At 46.1% G+C, this 22,392-nt stretch overlaps 1 protein-coding gene across 1 annotated transcript; it reads left to right on the top strand.

Annotated features, from left to right (window-relative positions):
- The first annotated feature begins 889 nt into the window (after positions 1–889).
- Positions 890–18,659, top strand: ptpn23a (protein tyrosine phosphatase, non-receptor type 23, a). Its single transcript, XM_061081486.1, has 24 exons — positions 890–1,104; positions 4,352–4,426; positions 5,076–5,203; positions 5,550–5,626; positions 5,822–5,871; positions 5,945–6,076; positions 6,162–6,242; positions 6,338–6,469; positions 6,578–6,625; positions 6,792–6,848; positions 6,942–7,000; positions 7,099–7,178; positions 7,382–7,496; positions 7,593–7,658; positions 8,107–8,252; positions 8,361–8,678; positions 9,247–9,401; positions 9,960–10,291; positions 11,671–14,065; positions 14,211–14,395; positions 15,266–15,370; positions 15,952–16,090; positions 16,198–16,311; positions 17,951–18,659. Exons 1-24 carry the CDS (start codon positions 1,021–1,023, stop codon positions 18,509–18,511), a joined length of 5,634 nt encoding a protein of 1,877 aa, XP_060937469.1. The 5' UTR covers positions 890–1,020; the 3' UTR covers positions 18,512–18,659.
- The last annotated feature ends 3,733 nt before the right edge of the window (positions 18,660–22,392 follow it).

The following is a 22,392-nucleotide window of genomic DNA, read 5'->3' as shown; positions in this document are numbered from 1 at the left end:
CACTCATCAGCTTGTACATTATTCCTTGATAAGCCTGAGATGCACCAGTGACCTCTGCTGACAGAGAGGAGAAGCACTCTGAGGTTCTCCTGAGGAGACAAAGGGTGAACATGAGTTCATATCATAGAATAACATGAGAATATCATCATCAATATTTAGATCAAAATGTATTTGTTTTATCTTTGCCTTAAGTTTTGCACCAAATCAAATGATGATCTTCACAAATATCTTCCTTTATTTTAATGCAAAGAGTTTAACTCTCAGGCTTTAGAGCTGAAATTACAACTTGATTCATAGAAAATTACTGCAGTTTTAATAATCTGTGAAATGATCATAATTTCTCTAGCAAAATAATTGAAAAAGATTAAATATTTTGTACTTCATGGTAAAAAATCCCACAAGATGTGTTGTATTTACAGTATCAAAGGTTGACTACTTTCTGTCACTGCTATTTTGTTATCTTACATTACATCATGTTGTATTATATTATATTATTTAATATCTTATAATATAAGAGTAAATTATATATATTATATATAATATATGTTCAGATATTCGATGGCATCAAATTAGATTTCATGTGATATTGAAAGTAAAAAAAACAATTAATGAGCTTGTTATGTCTTATGTTATGTGTTTGCTTAAATAATATGAATAAAGTTTTATTTTGGCAAAAAAAACCATATATATGTAAATCCAAAAATATATAATATTAGTGAATTGTTTTATATATTTATTATACACATGTTATTTATAAACAACTCATAGATCTTCATAGAAAATCGAGAGCCAAGCTAGTTTCCTGGTTGACTACATCTCCCACAACCCCCCGCGGCCCGTACAGGGGAGCCTGCGTCACGTGGTTCTCCAGTTTCCGGTGTGAGTGTAAACGGAGCCATGACACAGTGGCGGAGGAGGAAAGCTTCTTCTTCTTCTTCTTCTTCCCGGAGGAACCGACGCTGATCCACCGACCCGGCCCTCGCCTCTTCCCCGCCAGGAGCACCGCGCACCGCCGCCAGGATGGAGGCCGTGCCCCGGATGCCGATGATCTGGCTCGACCTGAAGGAGGCCGGCGAGTTCCCGTTCAGCCCGGCCGTCCGGCAGGTGAGGACCGGGGAGGGGACCGGGGTGGGGACCGGGGAGCACCAGGGCTCAGCCGGGGACAGGATTACTGACGCCCGGGTGAACCCTCCAGGAAGCGGGCTTGTGACCACCAAGCTGCTGGGTGTGTCCCCGCGGAGGAGACGTGTCCCGGGCCCGGGGCTGAGCACCGGTTGCGGGTGCGAATCCCTCTGACCACCGCCTTTTGTTTGCTAACGTTAGCCAGATGCTAGCTAACACAACAAGCTAGCAGCTGGAGGCGAAGTTAGCTGCTCAGCCAGTGGCGAACTCCCGGTAAACCCAGTGGAGAGTCAGTGGGATTAGAGCTGGAGGTTAAAACTCAAAATAATAATAAACTATGATCTCATTGTCACATGCACCTGGAGTCAGAGGAGGACAAACATCTGGAGTCTGACGTGTTGTTTACAAGTCTGCTTCTTAGTTCTGTTTACTGGGAATAAGAAGAACAACATGGACGTGTTATAACACTTTAATAACAAGACATCAAAGTGAACTAGTGACTACAACTAAAGCAACAGGTTCGAATAACAAACAGTGACCTCATTGTCACGTGCACCTGGAATCAGAGGAGAATAAACATCTGGAGTCTGACATGTTGTTTACAAGTCTGCCTCCCAGTTCTGTTTACTGGGAGTAATAAGAACAACAGGCACCTGTTATAACACTTTAATAACACTTTAATAACAAGACATCAAAGTGAACTAGGGACTACAACTAAAGCAACAGGTTCGGATAACAAACGGTGATCTCATCCTCACTTGCACCTGTAGTCAGAGGAGGAGAATAAACATCTGGAGTCTGACGTGTTGTTTACAAGTCTGACATGTTGTTTACAAGTCTGTCTCCCAGTTCTGTTTAGTGGGAATAAGAAGAACAGCATGCACGTGTTATGACACTTTAATAACAAGACATCAAAGGGAACTAGTGAATACAACTAAAGCAACAGGTTCGAATAACAAACAGTGATCTCATCCTCACGTGCACCTGGAGTCAGAGGAGGACAACAAACATCTGGAGTCTGACATGTTGTTTACAAGTCTGACATGTTGTTTACAAGTCTGACATGTTGTTTACAAGTCTGCATCCCAGTTCTGTTCACTGGGAATAATAAGAACAACATACACGTGTTATAACACTTTAATAACAATGATAATAACAAGACATCAAAGTGAACTAGTGACTACAACTAAAGCAACAGGTTCAAATAACAAACAGTGATCTCATCCTCACGTGCACCTGGAGTCAGAGGAGGACAAACATCTGGAGTCTGACATGTTGTTTACAAGTCTGCATCCCAGTTCTTGTTCACTGGGAATAATAAGAACAACGCACGTGTTATAACACTTTAATAACAATGATAATAACAATACATCAAAGTGAACTAGTGACTACAACTAAAAGCAACAGGTTTGAATAACTTTTCAGTGGCTCGGGTTTGATAACAAACTGTGATCTCATCCTCACTTGCAACTGGTGAACGGAGTCTGACACATGTTGTTTACAAGTCTTCATCCCAGTTTGACTCACTGTGGGAATAATAAAAACAACCTGTACGAGTTACAATACTGTATTTATATTAGAAATAAGATGTATTTCACAACGGATTTTTAGACAGCAAAGCTCGCCTGACAATTTATCATGAATACACACATGTGGGATAAAATTAAAACACACAAACACACTGTCAATACAACATGTGTGACACAAAATCAAAGGTGAAGCTGGATGAGGAGCGATGTGGTTTATTGGATTTGCTGCAGGTGATAATCCTGGCAGCAGAATTCTGGATGGTTTGAAGTCATTGTCACAGGAAGTGACCAGGGCATGAATCAGTGGGAACGCATTACAAAAGTTGTTATTTATAGATAATTCTAATAATAAAGATTATAACTTATTTCTGTGGCACTTCTTCATCTTAAGGTTATAAAGTGCTTTACAAAATACATGAGAGTAAAACAACACTTGAACAGAAGGAGACAAAACTAGGTGAGATAACATGAAAGAAAACATCAGGCATCAATAGACTTTACTATAAAGTATATGCTGACAACTAGATTGCTCAGATATACAAAATGTCGACCCACACATACGACTATTACCAGAAATACTATGACTGTGTTACTGGCTTTGATATGAAGGGCGTCGTTTCTGTCACATGAATAATGTGCAGAGATGACTTCAAACTTCTTCTTGTTTTGTTTGGAGCAACAGTTGAAACGCTAGAGAAAGAAAAGTCCATGATCTATTTAATTTAAGTGATTTAATTGGATTAATCATTAAAATGACTCAGTAGTTCAGCTGTTTCCCTGGTCGTTATTCGAATGCTTCTCGCTTTTCCTCTGGATCTATAATCGATTGACCAACTTTCCAGCTCCTTCCTGAATCAGATAAAAGAAGAAGAGATCTTTGCCCTCTGAGGTCACTGCTGTTACCGGCAGTAATAATCCCGTCACAGAGTTATTTTCATTGCACTGCTCAGGTCAACACCTTCATTGAGAAATGTTCAATGTGATTCACAGAAGAAAACAAATGAAGTCACTTCTTGCCACATCTCTAACAATGACTGCTGACTTCAGTGTTTAACATGTAACATAGAGGTGTTTCATTTAGGAAGTTAAAGTTTAACATGCGAGAGGTTAATGCTGATTCTCCTTATTGCACAAGTGGTTTTGCATTTAGTACTGTGTCTAAATCAGCTACGATTTCCTCCATTTGACTCGTAGTAAATCAGGATTCTTTTAGAATTCAGAGCAGGACAGTGCTCGTCTTGTTGCTGTGTCATTGTCCATCCCTCCGTCGCCTTGTGACCTTCCTGCCTCCATCATTTCATTGAAAAACAGAGCGATAATGACCAGTCAGAGAATCAGTCGGCTGTTTACTTGCTTCCAGGGGCTCATGAGGACAAGGGAAGTCTTGGCAGAGCACGATGGAAGCACAGAACCAGAGAATCTAAACTCTTGGTTTTTTGCTCGAGGCCAAAGATTTGCATAATAATAATTAATTAGCTGCAGAGGAAAGACGTTTGGGGTCAAAACATATATTTTCTCAGCAGTTATCCTGTCATAAAAGATATTAAATTAAATGTGATTTGTTGGTAAGACCAAGGCCTGAAATCTTACATTGTAATTCCAGTCTGGAGCAGCTTTCTTTTTCCAGTAGAAGCAGGAAGTGACTCTGTTTTTTTTTTAAAGTGTTGACCTACTTTTTCTCTCTGTGTCTTCTCCTCCAGTTCATCTTGAAGAACTACGGAGAGAATCCTGACAACTACAACGAGCAGCTGAAGAAGTTGGAGACGCTGCGGCAGGTAGGTTCGTTGTCAGATCTCTGTGGCTCAGGCTCATCTGTTCCCGTGTCTCTGATCAACTTCTTCCTTGGGTCACGTTCCAGCCTTTTACTAAACTTCATGGAAGTCAGCTGAAGACTTTTTGGATAATCCCGATTAGTTAGACAAACAAATCGTTATTAAATGTTTCGACTCACAACCAGAAGTCACAAGTGGAATCATGTTTCCTGCAACTTGGCTGGAGGAGGCCTACAAGGTTGTACTTCTGGTTTAACCTGTGGTTAAATCAGAGATTAATAAACTATGTTAAAAGAAACCAAGGATGAAGAGAGTGGTAAATTATCAGCGGACACAAACTAAACAGAACAAATCTCACGCATAATATTCAAGGAAACCAAAATCAAGTCCTTTTCCACTACAGACTCTAACACAAGAGGCTGTTGAGCTCATCAATGCTGATGATGTTTTTATATGTTGAATTTTGATCTGTTTTCTGTTAGTAACTCTAATAGTGAAGTCGTTTCTGTTGGTGTCAGTTTGCACATCCGTCCCTGATCAGGTCCCAGTGAGAATTGGAACATCTTCTTACCTCTACAGAGGAGTCGTTGTGATTCTGTTTCTGCTCTGGTAAAGAACAGGAGATGAAACTCACTTTGTGTCTGTTTCACAGGGAGCAGTGAACGTGACGAGGGATTTCGAAGGATGCAGCACGTTGAGGAAGTACTTCGGTCAGCTGCATTACCTCCAGAGCCGAGTTCCCATGGGGCCGAGCCAGGAGGCGGCTGTGCCCATCTCATGGTACAAACACAAACCTAAACACAATCACACAAACACAAACTGTACACAACATTCACACACACACGTCTTCCGGCTGTTTGAACTATTTCTTCCTGAGGTCTGGATCTTTTTTTAGAGTCACTCTCACAACAGTTTGCTCAGGATAAAAATGTCAGTTCACTGCCGCAAATCTTAAAGTGCAGAGGTGAATAAAATAGAGACTTTGTCCTAAAGCAGAGCGAGTAGTTAGTGTGGATATCCAATTTTTCAAATGTTAATGAACTTGCATCAGTAGTGTCCACAAAATGATCTCCCAACATCCAAATTTATTGTATCCTAGTCAAATACATGTTTTGCTTGTGTGCAGGACGGAGATCTTCTCTGGAAAAACAGTCACTCATGACGACATCAGCTACGAACAAGCCTGCATCCTCTACAACCTGGGTGAGTCGAGTCACTTAGAGAAACCTGTGGATTCTCATGAAAACAATTTACCCTTACAGGATACTTGAATACACTATAGACTAGACCCATAACTCTATCGTACATTTATCAGTATTGTTTTAAGATTGACGTGGAAAAATGTGAATTTGACCTTTAACAGTCTCTAACTCGACTCCTTGTTTTGATTCTCCACAGGGGCCCTGCACTCCATGCTGGGAGCCATGGACAACAGGGTGTCTGAAGAGGTGAGACACACACAAACACATACACAGTGTACTATGTCCACACAATCCCTCTGACCCTCTGCTTCCTGTCCAGGGCATGAAGGTGTCATGTACCCACTTCCAGTGCTCAGCTGGAGCCTTCTCCTACCTGAGAGACCATTTCAGCCACAACTTCAGTGTGGACATGAGCCACCAGATCCTCAACCTTAACATTAACCTCATGCTGGTAGGTAACACACTCACACACACACACACAAACAAACAAACACACACAAAGGAAAGTGTCTCATCCCTCTGTGTCTCCTTCCTAGGGTCAGGCTCAGGAGTGTCTTCTGGAGAAATCCATGTTGGACAACAGGAAGAGTTTCCTTGTTGCCCGAATCAGCGCTCAGGTCAATGTCTTATGATTTAATGTGAATTACATTTAATAATCATATCAATCTATAGTGAAATCTTGAGCAGGTGATAACTGGCTGTGCTGCTGCAGGTGGTGGATTACTACAAAGAGGCCTGCAGAGCTCTGGAGAACTCGGAGACGGCCTCCATGCTGGGGAAGATCCAGAAGGACTGGAAGAAACTGGTCCAGATGAAGATCTACTACTTTGCTTCCATTGCACACGTGAGTCCGATGAGCAAGAGTGTGTTGTGAGTGTGTGTTGTTTTAATCCTGACGATCACTTCATCACATTCACCTTCCTCCGTTTATCTCTGTGTTGTTTCTCAACAGCTTCACATGGGAAAACAGGCGGAGGAGCAGCAGAAGTACGGAGAGCGGGTAGGACAACAAATACAAAGTATTATTTTACACTTACCATCAGGATGCGCTTTGTGTTTTTAACTATTTAATCAGGACAGAAATTAAGAGCTTCCTCAGTCCATTTTTCCACTTCCCTCCATGTTTCTCTGTTCCTACTCACATTTATATTCTCCGTTTCCACCAGTTGGCGTACCTGCAGAGCTCTATGGACAAACTCAGTGAAGCCATCAAGCTGGCCAAGGTAGAAAAGCACTTTAATTTAATGTTTTATTGTCTCTGTAACCTGATTTTCCACTAAACTAAAACCTTGTGTTTCTTGTCTTGGTACAACCAGGGTCAACCTGACAGTGTGCAAGAGGCATTGAGGTTCACCATGGACGTTATCGGTGGAAAGTGAGCATTTCATTCTTTGTGTCACAGTTTCAGTCTTTTAGTTTCACTTGTGGTTTTCAGTGCTTGAACCTGTTTTTCTTTTGCACTTTGACCTTTAGGTTCAATTCAGCCAAAAAGGACAATGACTTCATCTACCACGAGACAGTTCCTTCTCTGGAGACTCTGGCCTCAGTCAAAGGTAAAGTGAAGCTCGAGTATGTTCACGCTGCTGAGATGACTCAACTATTATCACTGGTTTCATGCATTTGCATATAGAAGTGTGACGTTGATATCAGTAGTGTTAAGAACGGCTCTTTGTTCAACAGTTTTAAATTAATTTGACTAATGTTTTCATCTCTCAGCATCATGATCTCTTCTCCTCTTGTAATTCCCCCCCCCCAGGTGCACCACTGGTCAAAGCTCTCCCAGTCAACCCCACAGATCCCACCGTCACTGGACCAGACCTGTTCTCCAAGTTGGTGCCGATGGCTGCACATGAAGCGTCTTCTCTTTACAGGTAGTTCATCTCAGAACGGTGAAAGAATAAAGTGTGTTCAGTCTTTCATGATTAAAGTTGTTAATTTATGTCTGTGGTAACTTTCTGTTTTCCCAGTGAGGAGAAGGCCAAGCTGCTGAGGGACATCATGGCCAAGATCGAAATCAAGAACGAAACACTAGAGTGAGTACATGAGTGTGTGGAGCCTTAAAATAACTCTTCACAGAGATATCAACGTTAATGTTTGGAGATGTGAAGCTTTTATTTTACAGAATAAACGATGTAGAAAACATGTGTATTTATGTTTCTATCCAGTTTCAGGGCATTTCTCACAGTAACCACTAGTCTGTGCTGTTACTTAGACATGAACATGAATGTATTCATTTCATAATTAATATGCTGCGGCTGTGCAATGTGCAAACTATGATCCTGTCTTTTTTCATAATGACACTATACTGTTCAAGTGGTAACTCCAGCTTATTTAATCTCTATCAATCCCAGTTGATCTCTTAATCCAAAATGTCTGTAAACAAGAAAAAGATCATTGGAAAGTTTGAAAGTTAATATTACTACTGATTTGTATTTGACCAGACTTTGTTCCCAGTGTAAACTGACTGGTTGTGTCTCACAGGCAGTTCATGGACTCCCTGGGCTTGGAGCCGGAGTCTGTGGACAACCTGGACATGTACAGTCACATCCCCCCCGTCCTGATGGAGAAATGTGCGGCGCTCAGCGTGCGACCCGACACCGTCAAGAGCCTCATCCAATCCATGCAGGGTGAGGGACATCATTTCTGTCCCAAGCTGTTGTATAAACATATTTAAAGTTTTGATTCAGTAACATTTGTTGATTGTTGGTGTTTCCCTCTCTATCACACCTGTGCAGTTCTCTCCGGCGTCTTCACTGACGTGGAGTCTTCACTGAGGGAGATCCGAGACGTCCTGGAGGAAGACGAGAGCGGCGAGCGCGTCCTGCAGGAGGTCGGCGGCCCCTCGGCGGGCGACCTCCACCCGGCGGCTCAGGCCCAGGCGCTGGCCGAGATCCACCGGGACCTGGAGAAGTACATGGAGGCGCACGAGAAGGCGAGCTTCACCAACACGGAGCTGCACCGCGCCATGAACCTGCACATCAGCAACCTGCGGCTGCTGGGGGGGCCGCTGGAGAGTCTGAGGGAGGCCTTGCCCCGCCCACAACTCAGTGAAGGTGTGTGTGATGAGAAAAGTCAATAGAAGCTTTATTGTCAATTTACTTGACATGTTCAGACATACAAAGAAATGGATAAAACGTTTCCCACTCTCCCACGGTGAAACGTATAAAGTGCACAGACACAACAGATAAGACAACAAGACATTTCCTAATACTAAATAAACACACAGATAAATAAACATACACATAAATAATCATACAGATAAATAAACATACAGATTCACGTACAGCTCGTACAGCAGCATAAGTTAAGTTTCTGTAAAGTAAAGTGCAAACGTAATAAAGTCTGGCAAGTAACCATCGGTGTAACATGCAAAGACATCAAAGAATGTTAATATATTCAATGCAAACTTTCATGTTTATAAAAAAATTGTTAAAAAGCCTCTTTATGCATATTTATATTTAGAGAATAAGAAAACAACACGTGAAGAAATCATCAAAAAAGTTTTGAGCATGACCAGGTCTTGAGATGATATTATGACATCAGTTGTGTTTAATTTTCATCACATCATGTAGTTCTAAATTGTTGGTGTGACCCTGTTTGTTGGTGTGTGTATTTGTGCAGAGGAAGTGGCCGGGCTGCAGTGCATGAAGCGGATCCTCGGGAAGGTCCAGGAGATGAGAGAACAGAGAGGCTCTCTGGAGAAGCAGCTCCGTGACCTCATCCAGCACGATGACATCACCTCCACCCTGGTCACCACGGAGCGGGCGGACATGAAGGTATGAGGTCACATCCAAGACTAGATGTCTCGTTCGACGGAGCCGTACGTCCGCACATGGCGGCCATCTTGCTACAGGCAGCTCGCTCACCCATAACATGGTGTTGTAGTGGTACTTACTTTTTAAATAACCATAACTTGCTCAATTTTCAACCAATTTTTAAACGGTCTGGTTTGTTATAAACGTCAGAGATGTAGTTATGACACTGCATAAATTATTCATTTTTTTAGAAAATAACATAATTATTCATAAGTATGCAGTGTCATATCTACATCTCTGACGTTTATAACAAACCAGACCGTTAAAAAATCGGTTGAAAATTTAGCAAGTTATGGTTATTTACTACTACCAACACAATGTTATTGGTGAGCGAGCTGCCTGTAGCAAGATGGCCGCCATGTGCGGACATTCGACCGGCAACGCAGACGAGACATCTAGTCTTTATATATATCTATGGTCACACCTGGTTCCCTCAAGGCCACACAAAAGACCACTGTCACTTTAAAACTATAAAAATAAATGATTCAAGGAAGATCTGCCAACCCTTTTTCTTTCCAGCGCATATTCGAGGACCAACTGAAGAAGTACGAGCAGGTGAAGGTCTACATCGAGCAGAACCTGGCAGCGCAGGAGAACATCCTGAAGGCGCTGACGGAGGCGAACGTCCAGTACGCCTCAGTCCGCAAGGGCCTGATCCAGACGGAGCAGCAGTGGAACGGCACGGTCCAGGGCCTGGTGGGCTCCTACGAAGCCTACGAGGACCTGATGAAGAAGTCCCAGGAGGGGAAGGAGTTCTACGACGACCTGGAGGCCAAAGCGTCCCGGCTGCTGGAGAGATCCAAGACCTTGAGTCAGACCAGAACCGAGGCGAGGAGGCCCGTGCTGGAAAAGTGAGTTGAATGTTTCAGTCTCTATTGAGTTTCAGTCTTCTAAATATGGGTGTCACGAGACCAAAAATTCAGTAGTCGGTGCCAATACGAGTAAAATAACACGATTCTCGATGCCACGGTAAAAAAAAAGTGCATTCTTTGGATGTTGTTAATGTCATATATGGTAGATCAATGTGCTTGCGCATATACTGTGGGTAATACGGCAGTTGCGGACGCATGTGAGTGACGCATTGTTGTGTGACACGTTATGAATTAAATGATAACGCCACGGTCATCTGCCTCACGCCGGGTTTACACCGGACGCTGACGGACGCCAAAGCGACGCGTAAAGGCCGGCGCATGCTTCTGCGTTTTCACAGGACCGGAAGCGTAAGAGCCCTTCCGGGCCTGTGAAGTACTTACGTATCCCTTTTTACGTGCTTACCTGCGTCACCCAACTAGACGGCAAAGCTCCGCAAGCGTCACGTAGCCGGCAAGGGCTGTGATTGGTCTGCTAACTACATCATTTCCGGAGTCGCATTTCCGGTTCTTGCCCGATAATACCGGCGGAAACCACGGTAGATTTAGAAGAACGAATATGGACCAAATAGAAGAGCACTTGGCAGAAGAGATCCGAAACTATGACCACTAGTATAACCCGTCACTGACCGCTGGATTTGTCCGCCAGAAAAAGGCTCTGAGGAGCCGCCGTGGCGATGTAAATAAACGACTCTTCTTCGTGTGTGGCATGAAGAAGAGCCGACTTCGACAAAAAACATTACTCCGCCTATTGTTCTGGCGGGGAATTGCATGGCAACACGAGCAACGCTTGGAAAACCATGAATGACAACGAGTCCTGCGTCACAACTGCGTGAAAAGCCGCAGACGCCGTTGCAGAAGCATGCGCCGCGCCAAGCCTTAAATAACAGCTGGCTCCCATCCACTCCCATGTTAAACCTTTGTGCGGGTCCCACCATAAACAACCAAGCGACGCCACGCTAGGGATTTAGCGCCGGCGCGCTAGGGATTTAGCGCCGGCGCGCTAGGGATTTAGCGAGGCGCTTCGGCGTTGCTTCCGCGTCCGGTGTAAACCCGGCGTCAAACGCAAAATACTTCCATACACGACTCTTTGTGCCTTTTTATTAAACAAGTCGAGGTGGGGCGAACGCTGCAGCCGCAGTTGCCGTCTTGGTTTTCTGAATGTAAACGTCGACTGGCGCAGCACCGATGCTAATGCTAAATGCTAACAGCTGGCATCGAAGCTCACGGTGCTTCAAAATATTGGCATTGTCTGTGTTTTGTTAGCTTAGTATCGTAAGTATCGGTTCTCGTGACAGCCCTACTTCTAAAGGTGATGTTTGAATGTTCCTCTCATGCTCTCCACTGTGTGTTCTCCTCAGAGAGACCCAGAAGAAGCCTCCAGCTCGACCCACCGCAGCGAAGCCCACCCTGGGCCCGAAGAACCCCGACGACGACTCGGCGTGCTCCAGCCTGGACGACCCGGAGCTGGCCCAGCTCAGTGCCGCCATCTTGGCTTTGGGAGGCGACCTACCGGAGGAGCTCCGCAGCCTCCCCCCCGACCTCCCCGACCTCCCCTCCTCTCGTCAGCCCGGCCCTGAAGCCTACCGCCCCCCCGGCGTGCACCTGGGGGGGGGCAGCAGCTCTCTGCCCTGGCCCGGTGCTCCATCTGCCGGTCTCCCTCGCTTCCCGGCCAACCTGCCGCCTCCAGAACTCTTGGCCCGGATCGCTCAGTTCCCGACTTCAGGACCCCTGCCACACGGACCCCCCCCACAGATGCAGACCGGTTACCACCCAGCGCCTTCTCCTCACGCCCCCCCCCAGCCGACACCCGTCCGACCCTCGACCACCACCGTGGACAGCGTCCAGGCGCCGATCCCCAGCTACGCCCCGACACCGCACCACCCGCACCCCCCAGCTGGCTACGCTGTCCCGCCACAGATGGGGGGCTATCCTCACTTCATGCACCAGCCAGGGATGCAGCTTCCAGGCCCTGCACCCCCCCCACCCCAGCAGCAGAAACCTCCTCAGCACTACCCCCAGGCCATGGGGCAGCAGCTGCCTCAGGGCTACCAGCTCCAGCAGGGCTACCCTCATGGGTATCTGCCCCCTGGTGGTCATCTGCCCCCTGGTGGTCATCTGCCCCCTGGTGGTCCTCCTCAGTACCAGCAGGCGTTCCCAGGTCAGATGCAAAATGGCTTCCAGCCGCGACCTCAGTTCCCACAAGGCTATCCGACTCCGGGGGGCTACGTGGCCCAGCAACACCCCCACATGATGCCCGGCTCCGGACCCAGGCCTCCTCAGCCACCCCCCCCCGGGTCACAGCCCTACCTGCCCCACCCCACCCAGCAGATGCCCCACCCCACCCAGCAGATGCCCCACCCCCCCCAGCAGATGCCCATGGGACTCCCTCACCAACACATGTTGCCTCACCAGCAGCAGCACATGTCCATGCCTCACAACGCCCAGCAGATGCCGCCACACCCCCAGATGCAGATGCCAGGGGGTCCCAGACCCCAGATGCCCCCCACAAGTCAGCCAATGCCCCCCCCGGTCTCACAGAACTACATGCCCCCCCCCGCCAGTCAGCCCAGTCACCAAGCAATGCACCCACAGCATCCGATGGTCCCTGGTCCTCAGGTCCACATGCCCCCCCCCGGTGCACAACCCCAACAGCATCAGCATCATCAGCATCATCAGCACCCCCCCCACCCCCACCCCGGACAGCCTCCTATACCACACATGCCCCAGCAGCCCCAGGCTCCGCCCCCTCACTCTGGGGGCGTGTGCTACCCAGGAGGAGCTCCCATGATGCCTCAGCAGCCCCTGGCCCCCCAGCCTGCAGCCCCCCCCCAACCTCAGGCCCCTCTCCCCATGATTCACCCCCAGCCTCCTGCTCTCTACCCGTCGGCTCCAGGACCTAATGTACCTGCGAGTGCCCCCCCGCAGCAGCCCCCCGCCATGGGACCCCCGGGTCCGCAGGGTCCCTCCGCTCAGCACCTGATCCAGCCCTCACCTGCCCACCCGCCCGTCCCTCCTTCACCTTCACCCTCCCCCTCTCCGTCCCCCTCTCCAGGCCCGACGTCTCTGGGGCTGAGACCCTCGCCCGCCGCCCCCCCCGGAGGCTCAGCTCCACCCACTCTTCCCTCGCCCTCGTCCGTCTCTCCCTCCACGTCGCTGTTCCAACGCCAGAAGTCCAGCACGGACGACCTCCTGTCCTCCAGCCCGGAGAGCCAACCCGGCGGCCCCAAGGCGCCCACCAACGTCCTGCAGCCGACCAAAGCCGACCCCCAGGACGGCGAGCGCCGGAAGAAGAGCACCCAGCCGGTTCTGCTGATCCAGGGCGACCCGTACCAGGCGCCGGAGCGTGTTGCCCGGCTTCACGGCGAACTGGAACGCTACCGGGCCCGGGTCGATTCCCTGGAGCACCCGTCCGAGGCTGAGGGCGGCCTGTCGGTGCTGGACGCTCGCTGGAAGGAGCTCCAGGAGCAGCAGGAGAAAGACGCCCGGCAGCTGTCCATCGCCATCGCCCGCTGCTACACCATGAAGAACCGGCACCAGGACGTCATGCCCTACGACCTCACCCGCGTGATGCTGCAGTCCGGCAAAGACGACTACATCAACGCCAGCTACGTGGAGGACTTGTCCCCGTACTGCCCTCGCCTCATCGCCACTCAGGCGCCGCTCTCCGGCACGGCGGCCGACTTCTGGCTGATGGTGTACGAGCAGAAGGTGTCTCTGATCGTCATGTTGGTGTCGGAGCAGGAGCTGGATAAGGTACCAAGACTAGTTTGGTTAATTTTGGTCTTAAAGTTTGTTTTTCCTGAAATACCTTTTGATACAGATCATCTCTTTAATATTATGATGTTAAATTTGACTCATCGTCTGTTTTTAACGTTTCTTATCTTCTTGTCGCTCCCAGGGAAAAGTTGTGCGCTACTTCCCAACAGAGCGCGGCAAGCAGGTCGCTCAGGGACCGATCACGCTCAGCCTGACCACGCAGAAGACGGCGCCGACACACGTGGAGCGAATGATCAGCCTGCAGTACCGCGACCAGAGCCTGAAGCGCACCGTCGTCCACCTCCAGTTCACCTGCTGGCCAGAGCTGTAAGTCGGGTTCTGAGATACTCGTGATTAGGGTTGCAAAGGGGCCGAAAGATTCTGGTAAATTTCCGGAAACTTTCCATGGGAAGTTAAGCTCGGGAATTTTGGGTATTTAAAAAAAAAAAAAAATACGCAAATTAAATGCTGAGCAATAAAAACATCATTCAAAACTCTATTTTAAAGATGTATGGAACGTTGAGTTTCAACCCTCCACTGGTCATTCTTCCATCACATGCACAGATAACTCCCAGCATGCTTCACTCTACAGCAGGGCTATTGAGGCCTGCTGTAGAGTGCAGGACTAGTCAGGTAAGTTTCCATGATATTACTGGGAAAATATATTAGCATGCTGATTGAGGATTGTTCATCTGTTCATCTAGCCTATTTCCATTCATTTATCCATCAATTGTAAAATATGGTTACAGACGATTCCAATTGTTTGGCTAACTATTTATATCTCTGGCATTGCATTAGTGTTTTTTTACAAACTTTGTTCTCATCTTATTCTACAGAACAATGCCACGTGCACTCTCTCATGTGTGGAGACATTTCACCCCATCCAATGTAGAAGGAAAGGCTGTGCAAACACCTATGTTAAGAATGACACAACGATGCAGAAGCATATAGTCAAGTGCCCAAAGTTTCCTCAGGGCTCAAATCAGCCTATGACACAACAAAATGTTTATATTTATGTCTGTATATGACAAGGTAAATACAGTTAGTATATATAACCACAACATTTCCAGTTTATTCCCGTTAATTCCCATGGAAAGTTTCCAACTTTGAATATTCCCGGAATTTTGCAACCCTACTCTTGATATAAAGTAGTTTCTCTTAAATAAGTCGTCAACGTTTCTCCATGTGCGTCCTCAGCGGTCTTCCTGAGAGCAAGAGCAACCTGCTCCGGTTCATCCAGGACGTCCACGGACACTACCTCCACCAGAGGCCCTTACACACACCGGTCGTGGTGCACTGCAGGTAGATATTGTGATACAAGAGGCTGGAAACACCAAAGTTATCTACGTGTATTTAATAAGGGGCTTTCTGCAGAATGGATCAACACAGGGAAACCACAAGGGTCTCAGAGTGAAGATGCAGGACAGTCAAATACATGATCTTACAGAGGAGGACTATCTCTCTCAGCCAATCAGGACTGGTTGTGTAGGCCCAGGGAGAGAGCTATCTAAACACAACTGATTTACATGTGTTTCCTTTGGTGATAAGCAGACATACATTCAGTTCTTTGGGGGTCTTAAGGGTCTAACAGTGTTCAGGTCATACACAGGTCACACAATTAAAACTGTCCAAGCCATAAAACATTTGAACAGTTTGTATAAGTATGTAGAAAGGCCATAAAGCCTTTAGACAGAACTACAAAAACTTACTTTCCAACTACAACATAGGTTTCACACATACTTTGTTAATTTTTCTATTACAATATTCAACATAGAGGTTAACACCAGCTGATAACATCCTGTCTGTGTGAGGGATCGGGGGTCTGGGATTGAGACCAGTGTTTCTTGAATCTTTAAAACCCACCTGTCTGTTTCCTGCCTCAGCTCGGGGGTGGGACGCACCGGCGCCTTCTGTCTGCTGTACGCGGCGCTGCAGGAGCTGGAGGCGGGAAACGGGATCCCGGATCTGCCCGTGCTGGTGAAGAAGATGAGGCAGCAGAGGAAGAACATGCTCCAGGAGAAGGTCAGATACACAAATCTATCAAAATCTAATGTAACATCTGATCCTCCGGGGGAAGAGATCCTCAGATATCAGAGGCTTCATGTTAACGTCCTCCTCTGTTTCTCCAGCTGCACCTGAAGTACTGCTACGAGTCCGTGTTGAAGCACGCCGAGAACGTCCTGCAGCGCCACGGCATCACCACGGCAACCTGCAGCAAGAACACCAACTCTGCAGCCACCAAGGTTCGTGGATTCCTCAGCCGACTGTTTGTGTCTTTGCAAAGAGACACAACAAAGTGCTCGGCTGCCCTCAGGTCGTCATGGAGACGATTTAACAACTTCAATGTTAGAAAATACTGATTGAGGGGATAATTGATTTTGTTGTTTTTGTCCCAATAACATTCCAGAATCAAATCTGTCCCATGAACAGTGAAATAAAATAGAGGAAAATACTGGTTTTGAAGAATCTGGGACCAGTAAATGTTTTTCATTTTTAGCTATAAAGGTAAAATAAGTGGAAAACCTACTGGTTATAGAAAAGCTGCGGAGAAGCTCCCATTAATCTCACTTGGACATTTGTCTTCTCACAGAATGTCACTCGAGTTTAGTGAATATCTGAAAGAAGCTATGAAGACGAGCATTAGACAAGTATTGTAAGACATCAGAATCATGTCAAAGGCCAAACTACATTTTTCAACTGTCAAAATAGAAGAGAAATACTGGTGTTGGAGAATCTGGGACCAGTAGATGTTTTTCATTTTTAGCTTGAAAGGTAAAATAAGTGGAAAACCTACTGGTTATATGTGTCATGTTAGATTAAACAACAGTTTTTAATCTGGTCCTGGTCGGAGAAGATGCAGAGAACCTCACTTGGACATTTGTCTTCTCACAGAATGTCCCTTGAGTTTAGTGAATATCTGAAAGTAGCTTTAGAGACGAGCAAAGTATTGTAAGACATCAAAATCATGTCAAAGGCCAAACAACATTTTCCGACTGTTGAGACGCTTTCATCTGAACTTTAACGTTTATGTTTGTTTTGATTGTTCCGAAGTATTTCTTCTAGTTCGAGGTGCTCGTGGTGCTTCTGTCTCCTCAGCAGATCGAGTGTCTCCTCTTGTTAACCTGAATGTCCCTGAGTTCAGTGCAAATCTGAAAGTAGCGATAAAGATGAGGAACATTCGTAATAATTGTAAGACATCAAAAACTTTTAAAAGGTCATAAACAACGTTTTTCGACTGTAGATGTTTTCATCGGAACTTTAACGTTATATTTGTTTTGTGCCCCGTAGGGCTGCAACTAACGACTATTCTGATAGTCGATAAGTCACCGATTATTGAAACAATTAATCGACTAATCGGATTATGAATGACACAAATTCTCAATTACTCTTATTTAACAAACAGCTTTTAAATTTAGCTTGAGGTTGTTCGAGGCATGTGATGACTGAAAATAAAGGCAATAAAGATTGATACTTCATTCCAAAAAAAATTCTTTTAATAAACTTTGTTGCATGTAAGGGTACTGTTGACACAAAAGCAAAGAAATCAAGTTTTTGTCCATTTAAAAGCAAGGACAGGCAAAGTGCTAATAAAAAATTTTAAATTTAAATTCAAGTTTCCCTTTTTCCTGTCAACTAAGAACAGGCCAAGTGCTGATATTAAAAATAAATTAAAAATCAAGTATCCATTTTTCCTCAAAATACCCTAGTGCCCTGATTGTTTTGAAGGATTTCTTCTAGTTCGAGTTGCTCGTGGTGCTTCTGTCTCTTCAGCAGATCTGAATCTGTTGTGATCAGTTTAATTTCTCCGAGTGTCTCCTCTCGTTAACCTGACCCGTCCTGTCCTATCTGACCCGTCCTCTCCTCTCTGACCCGTCTCCGCAGCCTTACTCGAGACAGGAGTCCCAGCAGGACATCGTGCTGGGCGGAGACATGCCCATCAGCTCCATCCAGGCCACCATCGCCAAGCTCAGCATCCGGCCGCCCAGCGCCACCGACCCGGCCATGGAGCAGGGGGAGGAGCCAGTCGGCGCCGTCTTACCCGACCTGGACTCTCTGGGGACAGACGTCCAGCTGTTCCAGGACGCCGACCCCCCGGCAGAGACCCAGCCCCCTTCCTCCTTAAGCCCGCCCCTCTCCTCACCCGCCCACTCTCCACCTCCTCCCAACGGCCTGGACGTCCTCCCTCCCTCCCCTCCTGCAGAGGCTGTTCCGAGCGGCGGCGTCCCACCCCCCGCTTCCTCTGCTCCTTCGTCCCTGGACCTTCTGGCCTCCATGACGCCCGAGGCCTTCTCCATGGAGGGGGGGGGCCGGGGGAAGCAGCGGGTGACCAGGCAGAGCTTCCTGCAGCCGGTGGAGGGCCAGGGTCTCCACGGGACTCGGGGGGGTAAAGGGGACGACCCGCTCGGCACCCTGGACCCCCTGTGGAGCCTCAACAAGCAGTGAAGTCCCCGGGCCGCTGCTGCTGTTCTCTCACTTCACCACCAGGGGGCACCAGAGGCCTGTCGCCCTTTCCAAGAGAAAACTAAAACAAGCTGAATCCTGGGAGAAGTTCTGTTGATTACCACGATGTGCCTGGTGGCGGACGGTCTGTGGGTGGGGGGGGGGGGGGGGGGGGGGGATGAGGAAGTCGGGCGGGGGGGGGTTTGAAACCTGAATCACACTTTGCTTCTCGCTGCATCACTGGTGGCTTCTGGGACCAGATCACTATGCACTCGTCTGTATCTGTTCTTTCTTTCTTTCTCTCTGTTGCTCTTTGCTGCTTTTCTTTTTAATGTCCGTGACGGATGGAACCCCCCCAGCCCCCCCCTCAGAGAAAGCTCCCAGCATGCACTGCATCGCCAGGCATCACCAGGTTCAGCTCCACCCCCCCCTTCCTTCCTTCCTTCCTTCTTACCTGCGCTGTGATTGTTTTAATGACTGGAATAACGTGTGCGTAGCGTTGAAGCAGCTTTTTAAGACCCCGCCCCCGCTCCCCCCCCCCTCAGTTCTATCACTAGTTCCCGTCACAGAGCAGCGAACCAATCAGCACGTCGTTAACGAGTCGATTCTTTTTCTTTTGTCTTTGTCTGTAACACTGTAAATATCTTAAATAAAAATTAGATTATCCCAAAAAAAGAAAAAGTCCTCCTGGAAAAAAAGTGTCACTAAATCATTCATCATTGTAAAAAAGATATCAGAATAAATCCAGTAGACCAACGGTGTGGTATCAAAGCCTCTTTATTTGAAAATTAGTACAAAGTCTTGCAGGTTTTTTCTCGTGTGTTTTACAAAACCGTCGATAAGTTACTTCCACTGCGACAGCCGGAAGAGGAAGAGGGAGAGGAAGAGGAGGCTGGAGAGGAAGAAGCAGACGAGTGGATCTTCAACCGTTAATGTTTTAATATTTGAGTTGCAACGGGGGAAATGTTTTTCCTCTGATATGTTCAGTCACAGCTGCACCAGCACAGTTAACTTCCATAAATCAGACGGAACCATAATCACGATCGGATTTTGGTTTATTTTGAGTTTAAGTCCAAAAAAACATTCATGAGAAGCTTCAGCAGCTTCCTCTGCAGAAGGAAGAGTTCAAGAGTTTGGGACGTTTTTGCTTTAGCTCGATTTCAGGATGAGAAGATCAAATTCACATGTTTTTTTTTTTAATGGCTTTGTTTCTTTGTTTGTTAGAAAACTGAAGATACAAAAAATTAAGTCTGACAACATAAAAAAACTACACATTTTCCTGTTTCTAAAACTTTATGGTCCGTTTACGAGAAAAAGACACAAAAACAAAGATAAATCGTTAACACGGTTACCAAGGAGATCGCAGGTCTGATTTCTGCTGAATGCAAAACTTACTTCCACTAATGAAGTCGTGTTTTCACTCCTGTTCGTTTATTTCTCTTTCAGCAGGATTATTTCAAAACTACTTCATGGATTTCCACAAAACCTGATATAATTAGAGGACTGATTTATGAGAGAACAGTTTGATGCAGATCAGGATTAAAATCTGGATCCAGTGGATTTAAATTGTAGCTTCACAGGAGGTAGGGTTCTTTCCCGGCGCTGTGCAGTAACAAAAAAGGGAAATAAACCTGTAACTACCTCCAGTAGCTGAGATAATGAGCTTATATTCATCTTCAACCGTTTCAGAATGAAAACCACGCCCCAGTGAAGCCAGACCTGTGACCTCTGACCTGTCATCAACTTGTTACCGTCTCACACACGCTCCTGTGTGTCAGCTGACGTTTGCATAAGTGCCAATGCATTCATAGTGTTAAGAGTGCATTGAATTAGTGTTAAGATTCGATAGTCGCTGTTTTTTATTTAACAGGTTTATTCGTCACACCTACATTCCATAAAATTGACGGTAGATGTTGGAGGATTGGAAAAGAAAATACATTCTGGGTGTTGTTGTCGTTCTTCGTGGGAAACGACTTCCTCTCAGCAGGTTATCGGAGAAAAGGGACGAAGCTCCGGGATTCTAGGATTTGGAGAAACTCCTTTAAACTGAATCATCACAACACTAGAGTTACTTTCATCTTTATGTTATTGGACCATGTTTTTAAAAACAATATTTTAACTAAATATACACACAAGATCGAAGCTCCTCCATGTTAGCGACTGGTACATGGACCTAAATAAAAAGTCAAAGTTACACACAAACGTTCCTGGAAGAAGGTTTCTGTCATTTTAGATCATTCTCTTTGTTCAAGTCTTCATGTTTTTCTGAGAAGTTTGGGTTTAATAAGTTATTTGATGGTGTAAAAACAGGATAAAACTTTTTTAATAGACTCTGAGATGGTGGCGTTCGTATCCGGGATCTTTTGGCTTCGTCTCCGGACACCGGGAGGAATATTATCTAGAGTGAAAGACGGTTTAAACTTTTCAATGACTCAATTGGAGAATAACGGAGTCTCAAAGCTGAAGGATCTTTATCATCTGAGGAACTGGAACAATAACAATAAGCAGCTCGTTCACACCTGCTGCTTATCGTCATGGTTTTCATTAGAGCCCGACCAATCCACCGATATCACACTTTTATTTTACAAACTAAACAATGCAGGAAATATATGCATTTGTTAAGTTCTCTATATATTTGGTTGTATTTTCTTTTTTTTAAAGTTATTCACAATAAAGTGTTTTGATTTGATTTTAAAATATCGATTCGATTTCTCTCTCTAAAGGATTTGATATCGGCCGGGCTCTAACCTCAGTTCCGTGTTTTAACGTGAAGTTTGTTGGAATGTAAAGTTCTTGGCATTTAAATATTATTTGCAGCTACTTATATACAGTGTTATTTATTATTCACATTTCGATTGGCTCGGCTGCAGAAAGAGGCGGGAAGGTTTTTTTAAGAGGAGTTAAAGTTCTCTTTTAGTTTGTGGCCCGAATGGAAACTGTTTAAAGTTGAAGTTATATAATTAACCGTGTTTTTAACAAAATAAAATCTCTTGTGGGCGCTATATATATATATATATATATATATATATATATATATATATATATATATATATATATATATATAAAAATAAAAGGAAAATAATACGGAAGCCAATGTAAACTTGACGTCGGCCGATGACGACGTCAATGTTGTCGACTAGAATTCAAGCAGTTTGGAAACCGGAGGTAGCCTGAAGGTGCAGACCGCTGGGGCCTGGTACAGCGTCAGCAGCCCCAGGGTCAGAGGCCGAGGCTGGGGGGGTCCCTCTCCCCCCCCCCCGACAGCCCCCACCTCCACGACAGCAAACACGAATAATCATTTTTATACCCCAACCGCCCCCCCGCCCGCCACACACATGATCCCCACCGGACATCCATGTCCACATTATTAAGTTCTTGTTTAAAGAGCCAGGATAAGCCGTTAATAAACAAACTGTTATTCAAAAAAAAAAAAGTATCGCTAATAAATAATAGATTTTTTTACATATAAAAACAAGTCTCCTCTGGAGGTTTCCTCTGTACAGTGATCATCACGTCTCCACTCACAACATGGTTTTGTTCTCAGCAGTGTTTTGCCATAAAAAGAGATTCGACTCATTCATTCATCCATCTCCACTACACACACAATCACACACACACACACAGACACACACACGCACACACACACACACTCACAGACACACACACACACACACACACACACGTATATCTGCTCAGGTCATCACCACAGGCTGTAAACCTGCTGAGCTCACGCCGGCTGCACTCGAGCGGTCGAGGCAGCGGGAATATTTAAAAAATAAAGAGAGAGGGTTTCCTCCTCCTCCTCCTCTCTGGGCGGGTCGCTGTGAAGCTCCGCCCCTTTCAGCAGCATAGAGGGCAGCGCCACGAAAAAAACGCACGCGAGC

Source organism: Limanda limanda, chromosome 11 (assembly GCF_963576545.1).
Source record: "Limanda limanda chromosome 11, fLimLim1.1, whole genome shotgun sequence".
NCBI lineage: Eukaryota > Metazoa > Chordata > Actinopteri > Pleuronectiformes > Pleuronectidae > Limanda > Limanda limanda.
The sequence above is the reverse complement of the archived record's forward strand: the minus strand, read 5'-3'. Positions and strand labels throughout refer to the sequence as shown.